General features: G+C 38.9%; 1 protein-coding gene across 7 annotated transcripts in view; it reads left to right on the forward strand.

Moving 5' to 3' along the window:
* LOC125035969 overlaps nt 1-10,000 on the forward strand; it is a 63,002-nt gene that overhangs the window by 35,093 nt on the left and 17,909 nt on the right. For all 7 annotated transcript variants that reach the window (XM_047628288.1, XM_047628284.1, XM_047628289.1 and 4 more), the window contains one exon: nt 5,431-5,572. In XM_047628288.1, the coding sequence (XP_047484244.1) occupies nt 5,431-5,572 (142 nt within the window). The remainder of the gene's footprint in view (nt 1-5,430; nt 5,573-10,000) is intronic.

Genomic DNA, 10,000 nt, shown 5'->3' on the forward strand with positions numbered 1-10,000 from the left:
GCCTGTATACAGGTTTGCTATTAGTCCAATAATCCTTATTGGAATTCCTCTTAGTCTCAGGATCTCCCAGAGAGATTCGTGATGCACCGTGTCAAACGCCTTCTTGAGATCGATGTAGGCTGCGAGCAGCCCACGTCCGAACTCACGACGGCGCTCTATAATGATTCGAAGCGCCAGGATGCAGTCTATTGTGGACTTACCAGGAGTGAAACCAGATTGCTTTGGTCTTTGGTGCCTCAACAGGTGGTCCCTGATACGTCTCAGTAAGATGTGCGTGAGTACCTTGCCTGGTACACTGAGTAGTGTAATGCGTCAGTGATTGCTGCAGTCCCACCGATCCCCTTTCCCCTTCCAGAGAGGGATGACCACACTACTCAGCAGGTCAGGGGGAAAGGTACCAGTCTGCCAGATGGCAGACAGGACTGCATGCAAGCCCCTTGCCATAGGTTCTCCACCAGCCTTTCACAGTTCAGCTGGGATGCTGCAAACACCTGCTTTACCACTCTTCAACTTAGAGATTACCCCCCCTGACTTTAGTCAGGGGGGGATCTGAGATTATCTGGCCACTCGCTGAGCAGACTGCAGTTGTCTGTGAGGGGGGCTTGGAGTTCAGCTTTCTCAGAGCTTGGTAGGCAGGACGAAGGTCATTTACAAGGAAATGGCTTTCGACCTCCTCTGTAAGACTACTGATAAACTGTTCCTTATCCCTTCTCAACAGTGACCTAGTCCTGCGCACCAGAGAGCGGTGCAAGTTGCGATCCCCTGACAGTCGAGCCGCACGACAAGCATCTGTGGCTTCCAGTGTCTCCTGCGAGATGGAATTCTGTCTTGTTCTTGGGCTTTCACCAATGGATTCCTGAGCTGCATCAAGCGTTTCACGCTTGAAGGTATCCCACATAAGAACAGGGTCTGTCAGGCCCTCGAGTGCTGTGAGACGACCAGAGATAGCCTCGGTAAACCCCCGGGTACACTCGTCCTCCCTCAAACTGTCCAAATTAAACACCCTAGGGTGTTCATTTGGGCGACAGGGGGTTCTAAAGTGGACCCGGAGAGTATCCACAACTAATCTATGATCAGTTCCACAGAACTCAGCGCTTCGATACACCCTGCAGTTCTGGAGGATCCTCCATCGAGTGCTAACGAGGATGTGGTCGATCTCCTTGGCCACTCTACCTGTATCGCTGTACCAAGTCCAGCGATGCGGGTCAGAACGCTGATACCAGGAGCCAGAAATCCTCAATTTCTGGGACCTAGCAAAGTCACTGAAAAGGAGGGTATTCTCACTGCCAGCATCAGCTCCTGAGCCATGAGGACCGACAGACATCTCGTAGCCAGCTCGATCACAGCCGGATACCGCATTGAAGTCGCCCAGAACAATACGAATATCTCGCCGAGGACATCTGTCTGCCACAGATGCAAGTTTGGCGTAAAACATCTCTTTCACCTGAAGTTTATATACATCCGTAGGAACGTATACAGCAACAAGAGACATGAAGCCAAATGAAAGCTTCAGTCTCAATACCATGATACGCTCATCGACTGGAGTGACCTCAACTACCAAGGGTTGAAGTCTGCTGGAGATGGCTATGACTACTCCCTGGAGATGGTGGTCATCGCTTTGGCCCGACCAGTAGTAGGTGTAGCCACCCACACTAATCGTGCCGCTACCAGGTCCTCTCACCTCCAAGAGAGCAGCCACTTCAACTCTCAGCTGTTTCAATTCCCTTGATAGTAGTGGTAACTGATCGTCCTGTCGCAGGGAACGGATGTTCCAAGCCCCCATAGCCTGAGGTCTAACCTCGGGCAGTCACTCCAGCTGGGCGCCACCTCTGCCACCCCATATAGAGGAGGTTGGCTGGCTGCAGGCCCCATAATCCACCTGCAGGGCTCCCTGGGGCTTTCCCCCACAAGCATCACGCCAGGCTGGCCGCCGCTGGTAACCCCCCCTCCCCACCCGAGTCCCAGCGGTCGCCAACCCAGAGGGACCCACAGCCCGCCGTACTTGCTGGGTAGGAGGGACTTTAGCCCTCCCCCCAGCATCAACAACTATATTGCTCGTTGCCAGTGGTTATCTCGGGGGGGCCGACTGGCAAGGCCTGCCTCCCCACAGCCGCCCATTAACCCCAGGGGACGCGGGGGACAGGAGTTAGTACGAAGCTAGGGCATATCCACACGCCGGTGGGCCATAGCTCCGTACCTTTAGGGCCTCCTGCTGCTCCAAGAGCCTCCACAGTTCAGCCTAGGACCGCAAGGTACCTAGTTTCCATGGGTGGCCACGAGGAGGCACTGTAGAAGTCTTGATGATAGAGAGGCTATGAGCAGACAGGGGAGTCTTATGCATAGCTGTTCCCTTTTTCGCACCAGGCTAGCCAGCGGTGGCAGCTGAAAGCGGGAAGGCATGCAAGCACTTAACGCTAACTAGGCTACCACACCATCGCTTCACATCATCCTGAGCATGAAGCACCCACCCATAGCAATGTAGCATTACATTTTTCTATCTTCCATATATATATATATATATGAATAAATATAATATATATATTTATATATATACACATACATATAATGTGTATATATATGTACACATTTGTTTGTATGTATATGTATATATGTTTGTATATGTATATACATGTATATATGTATATATTTGTATTGTATATATGTATATATACATATATGCATTGTATATATGTATATATACATATTTGCAATGTATATATGTTTATATATGCCTTGTATATATGTATAGATGTATGTGTATGTATATGTACATATATTTATATATATGTATGTGTGTATATATATACACACATGTATCTGTACATGTTGCATATTAACCCAAATCCGACAGGCATGGCATATACATACATGCGGTGCCCACACTTAAGTCACCAATGAGCCCTTTATGAGTACTGCCTTCTCACCCGTTTATCCTTTTCCATAATATTCTAAAATATTTTACGTTATCTTATATTGCTGTTACTAATGTCTATAACATTATAGTAATTTTACTGTCTATAATATAAGTAACACCATCAATATTCACAGCATAAGTAAAAGAAACATTTTTCCCGCCAATTCAATTAAAGGTGAAATCAGGTACAGTCACAAGGTTTACTATTTAACTTTTTACAGAGACATTTCACACAAAGAAGTTAACCCAATGCCGACGGGCTTGACGTGTACGTGTATGCCATGCCCCATGTGAGTTTACTTGTTTAATTGTTTTTACACATAGATGGCTACACTTGTACTAAGTCACCAATGAACCAGTTACGAGTACTGCCTGTCTCGTCTGTTTACTCTTTTCTTTGATTTACGAAAACATTTTACGTTATCTTATTTTGCTGTTTATAACATTTTAGGAATTATAATGTTTATAATAAAAATAACACCGTAGATATTCATAGCACTTGTAAAAAAAATTTCCTGCCAATTCAAGGAAAGGTGAAATCAGGTAAGGTCACAAGGTCTACTAGTTGACTCCTTTGTAGCTAAGCACTAGCAAAGCCATCTATGTGCAGAGACATTTCACAAAAAATATAAAAAATGAGCACAGCATTTTCCCCATTTTTTATTAATTTTCCCCGGTGGCATTGGGTTGAATTTGTACATATGTATATGTATATATATACATACATTTTATTACAGCCATTCATTCCATTGCAGGACATAGGCCTCTCTCAATTCACTATTGAGAGGTTATATGACAGTGTCACCCTTTCCTGATTCGATGCCCTTCCTAACCAACCGCAGTTCGGCGCGCTAACACTTGTGCCACAGCAATGATTTCCCATGCATACATACATATATATATTATATATATAAAATGTACATATATATAAATGTTTATGTACATAGAGATATTGCACACTCCTTTTAGTGGGTAATGTGGCATGGTTGGTTTAGTACTGGCCCTCCGGTCTCATACCCGGAGTGACCTAGGTTCAAGGTCAGGTCAGGAAGGAATGTTATACACCTATATCAATGCGTGATTGCATTATTCCATCTTTCATATGCATATATATATACACACATATATATATATATATATATATATATATATGTATATATATGTATATATATATTTATTTATATATAATTGTATGTACATGTATATATATTTAAATATATATGTATATGTATATGCATACAGGTATATATATTGTTTTATATTTATATACACATACAACTATACACATATGTATATCTATGTATAGATGCATTATATATATGTATGTAAACCTGTATATCTGTAAATTTAAATATGTGTATCTATGTATATATATACATATGTACATATATCCATATATATATATATATATATATATATATATTTATATATATATATATAAGAAAGTTAAGAAATCTATAGAATTTCACTTATCAGTTTTCCTTACATGATGTGAATTTTTCTTGAGGAGTCTACATTTCTGGCAGCAGCATCAATACTTGTTGGAAGTCAGTCTAAAACTTTGTTTAATATATTTTAAAGAAGTTAATGTATCACAGTATCTGCATATTTCTTTCCTATAACAATGCTTTGAAAACAGTCAATATCTCAGCACAAACTATTTGTAGCTGGGAAACATTAATGCAAATCAAAGGAGACATTCTGTCCCGACATAAGTAATCACTCCCATGCTGGGAGGATGCCTTCACATCATGCACAGTCAAGCCTGCTCTGAGTTGTGTCTGATAAACAATTGTGTGGTTGTTTGGCCTTGGCGGCAATTGTTAAGGAGAAACGTCCCTCACATTTACGCTTACAGCCTCTTTTTAGCTTCATTACATAAATTGTCATTTAAGCTGCAGCTAAAAGCTTAGAGATTGGGGTAATTTTATGTGATCCACACATCTGATTTTTTCCCCTAAGCAGCTCATTGTACATACACCACAGTATGGTGGTATGGTGCCAGGGACTCCAGTTGTGAGTAGGTTAAAAAGAAAGCATCAAATGATTGCTGTGAACTCTTCACACTCCAGCAAAGACCAAATCCCTGCTATATATAATATGGCAAGGGAAAGCCATAGAACTTAGATTGGTTCTTCAACATTTAGATACGAGATTGTGCAGTTATCTTTCACTCGAATATCTAAATTTAACCCATTGGCTGCAGGTTTATGTACTGTTTATATTATGTAATTTGGTTGTACAGAGATGTCTCCACATTAGCCACCAAGGAGTCAATTAGGCCTTAGTGACTGTGCCTAATTTCCACATTTTTTGAATTTGCATTTTTTTCTAATGTTATTGATATTTATGCTCTTATTATGATTATTGACATTATATTATATGATAATGATGTAGCTTACAACTATATATGTATATATATAAATATATTTTTTTTGTTAAAATTATGATGATTTTCTTAATATTTTATATTTTTTATATATATAATGAATCTGTAATTTCATAATTTCTGCAAGGTTATAACAATTGAAGGATACTCTGCAAATCCACATGCAACAGCTGATACTGCATATAAGCTTGCAAAAGAGGAGATTTCAAGAGGTATATACAATGTAAATCCAAGAGACAATTCCTGCCTTCCAACATCTTTGGTCCTAGGTATTGTATTTAACAAATTTTAGTTCTGTTTTCATGAAATTTTGACTGAAAAGGTGTACAAAGTGTAGATGCATAAGATAATAAAAAGAGGGATAGAGACAGAAATAGCAACAACACAGACTAAACAGAGACAGACAGACGCATCCTTAGAGATACATGCACACATATGTACACATACACCTTAATGGTTAACTCTGGTGACTAGGCACTTGTGGAACCATCTCAATGTAAACAATAAATTAGAGTTACAGAGGACTTCTTATGTTTTTTTTCCATTCAGTTCCATTGGGTGAATAGAGAGATCATGCTAGGTAGTTTAATTGTGATTCTAACCCCTTGGATCCCTGTGATGTAGCCATCATGTCTTGAAGAAATGTTGCTGAGTGGTGGATGATATAGACATGCTGTCATGTAAAAAATTGAATGAGGACCTAGGAGACGGGAACTTGCTGAGAATTTCAGCTGTAGGATAGGGTGATGGAAATGACTTGCCACTAGTTCACAAAGCTCATGGTGGGTGTTTAGACTCAGTGGGCATTTAGGAAGGCATTATTTCTGTAGGTAAATGAGTATTGCATATACCATCCATGAGCCATGACTGGAAGAGCTCTGGCTCCAGAAAGTACACTTTCTCCATGCTTAGGATCCTATTCCTGTCTGCCGTTATATATATATTATTTATATATATAAGCATATATGATTATATATATATATATAAATATAATCATGTATAAATAAATAAAAATATATGTGTGTGTGTGTGTGTGTGTGTGTGTGTGTGTGTGTGTGTGTGTGTGTGTGTGTGTTGTGTGTGTGTGTGTATGTGTGTGTGTATATTTATTTGTAATAATGAATATATATAAGTATATATATACATATATATATATATATATATATATATATATATATATATATATATATATATGTATTTATTTGTGTGTATATACGCTCTGGTGATCAATGGCAATGCGCAGACTTTGAGCACGGGAGTTCAGTACATCAAGCCGAATCACTGGCTTGTAGCGCATTGGCGCGCTGCCGCGGCATACAGCCGCACGCCACATTTCGAGCGGTTTGTTTTGATGTCTATAGACATGAGCCATCGTTAAGGGGATATATATTAACCCATTTGCCCCAGATTTATGTTCTGCCCCCTCTAGTTTTTTGTGAATGTTGTTGCATACAGTTGGCTCCACATGTTCTCAGCTGGCAAGAAGTCTATCAGTAGCCCTAATGACCAATCCAGATAGTCCCATTCTTTGAATTGGCAGGAAAAGGTGTTTTCTTTTTAATACTGCTATTGTTGTTATTGATGTTATGATTATTATATTGTTATTAAAATCTTGATAGCATTTAAGACAATCAATTAATGCAAAAGACCCTTTCTAAAAGTCAAGGAAAAAGGGTAACAGAACTCCTTGGTGACTAAGCACTTGTAGAGCCATCTTAGTGTAATTACAGTAAATAAACTTGTATTACATTGGGCATGGCGTGTATTCTTGCCATATGGGGCAATTGGATTAACCCAGTGCCGATGGGAATGATGTGTTCATGTTTGCCATGCCCACTGTGAGTTTACTTGTTTGATTGTTTTAATTCATAGATGGCTACGCTTGTACTGAGTCACCAATGAGCCAATTACGAGTACTGCCTGTCTCACCCGTTTACCCTTTTCTTTGATTTACGAAAATATTTTACGTTATCTTGCTGTTACTAATGTTTATAACATTATAGTAATTATAATGTTTATAATAAAAATAACACCAATATTCATAGCACTAGTAGAAAATACATTTTTTCAGCCAATTCAAGGAAAGGTGAAGTATTGTAAGGCTAAGCACTAGCAGAGCCATCCATGTGCAGAGACATTTCACAAAAAAATATAAAAAATGAGCACAGCATTTTCCCCATTTTTTATTAATTTTCCCTGGTGGCATTGGGTTGAATTTGTACGTATGTATATGTATATATATACATACATTTTATTACAGCCATTCATTCCATTGCAGGACATAGGCCTCTCTCAATTCACTATTGAGAGGTTATATGACAGTGTCACCCTTTCCTGATTCGATGCCCTTCCTAACCAACCGCAGTTCGGCGCGCTAACACTTGTGCCACAACGGTGATTTCCCATGCATACATACATATATATATTATATATATAAAATGTACATATATATAAATGTTTATGTACATAGAGATATTGCACACTCCTTTTAGTGGGTAATGTGGCATGGTTGGTTTAGTACTGGCCCTCCGGTCTCATACCCGGAGTGACCTAGGTTCAAGGTCAGGTCAGGGAGGATTGCTATACACCTATATCAATGTGGGATTGCATTATTCCATCTTTCATATGCATATATATGCATTTATATATGTATAAAATATATATATCTACATTTTATAAATATATACATATATATGTATATATATAAAATATAGATTATATATATAATTTTTATATATAATTATGTATATACTTTTATATATATATTATTATATAATGTGATATATATGTATAATCATATGTTAATTATATATATTATATATATATTATACATCATACATCATACATATATTATACATATATGATATATATATTATATATTATATACTTATATATATAATATATATATATATATATATTATATATATCATAAATATATTGTATATAAATTATGTATTACATTTATGTGTATATTACAATTATGTTTCTATTAGATATATATATATATATACATATACATATTCATATATATACACATGTACATATATACATATTCATATATGTACATATATACATATTCATATATGTACATATACATATATATATATATGTATACATATACATATATATATATATATATATATATATATATATATATAAACATATGTATACATTTATATGTATGTATATATAAAATATATATTATATATATGTGATATATATATAATTAAGATAGCATCCAGGTTTCACTACCATATCGTAAAACTGGCAGTATCAGGGCCTTGAAGACATAGCTTAGTCCTTCTGCACAGGTACTGGCATCTCCAAATACTCTTGTCGAGAGATTTCATGACTCCTACTGCCAGGCCAATCTGTCTACTGACTTCCTGGTCTGACAGTCTTGAGTCATGAACTGCACTACCAATGTATATGTTTTCACCACAAGTGCGTACCAACTGAACAGGATCTCTTAGTAGGCCCCCAAAATCCTGGATCTTGCTCTTGGTCCAGGAGACCTCTAGTCCCAGGGCATCGCTTCATTGTTAAGTGCAGCAAGAGCCGTCACTAGGGTTTTCAGAGATTCAGATAGAATAGCAACATCATCAGCAAAGTCAAGGTCTGTAACCTTGATTTTGCCCAGAGTTGCTCCACAGTGACTTTGGACAGTAGTTCTATCCAGTCCATGTAAATGTTGAAAAGTGTTGGTGCAAGAACACAGCCTTGCCTCACTCCTGAACTAACAGGGAAGAAGTTTGACAGGCCCCCACCACACTACAGCACTTTCAGTGCCAGTATACAGGTTTGCTATTAATCCAATTATCCTTGTTGGAATTCCTCTTAGTCTCAGGATCTCCCAGAGTGATTCGCAATGCACGGTATCAAATGCCTTCTTGAGGTCTATGTAAGCTGCGAGCAGCCCATGTCTGAACTCATGATGGCACTCTACAATGACTTAAAGTGCCATGGTACCAATCTGCCAGATGGCAGACAGGATAGCATGAAGCACCTAAGGTGTTCATGGGGAGGTTCTAAAATGGACCCGGAGAGTAGCCACAACTAATCTATGATCAGTTCCACAAAACTCGGTGCTTCGATACACCCTGCTGTTCTGGAGGAGCCTCCATCGAGTGCTAACGAAGATGTGGTTGATCTCCTTGGCCACATTACCCAAGTCCAATAATGTGGGCCAGAGATCCTCAATTTCTGGGATCTAGCAAAGTCATGGAAAAGGAAGCTATTCTCACTGCCAGTATCAGTTTCTAAGCCATGAGGACCGACAGACATCTCATAGCCAGCTCGGTTGCAGCCTGATACCGCATTGAAGTCACCCAGAACAATACGAATATCTCGCCAAGAACTACTGTCTGTCAGATGCAAGTGTAGTGTAAAACATCAAGTTTATACACATCCATAGGAGTGTACACAGCAATAAGAGACATGAAGCCAAATGTAAGCTTCAGTCTCAATACTATATTACGCTCATCAACTGGAGTGACCTCTACTACTAAGGGTTGAAGTCTGCTGGAGATGGTGGCCATTGCTGTGGGCCGACCAATAATAAGTGTAGCCACCCACACTAATTGTGCTGCTGCCAGATCTTCTCACCAAGAGAGCAGCCACCTCAACTCTCAGCTGCTTTAGTTCCCTCAACAGTAGTGGTAACTGATCGTCCTGTTGCAAGGAACTGACGTTCTAAG

The sequence above is a fragment of the Penaeus chinensis genome, chromosome 20 (genome assembly GCF_019202785.1).
Source record: "Penaeus chinensis breed Huanghai No. 1 chromosome 20, ASM1920278v2, whole genome shotgun sequence".
Taxonomy (NCBI): Eukaryota; Metazoa; Arthropoda; class Malacostraca; order Decapoda; family Penaeidae; genus Penaeus; species Penaeus chinensis.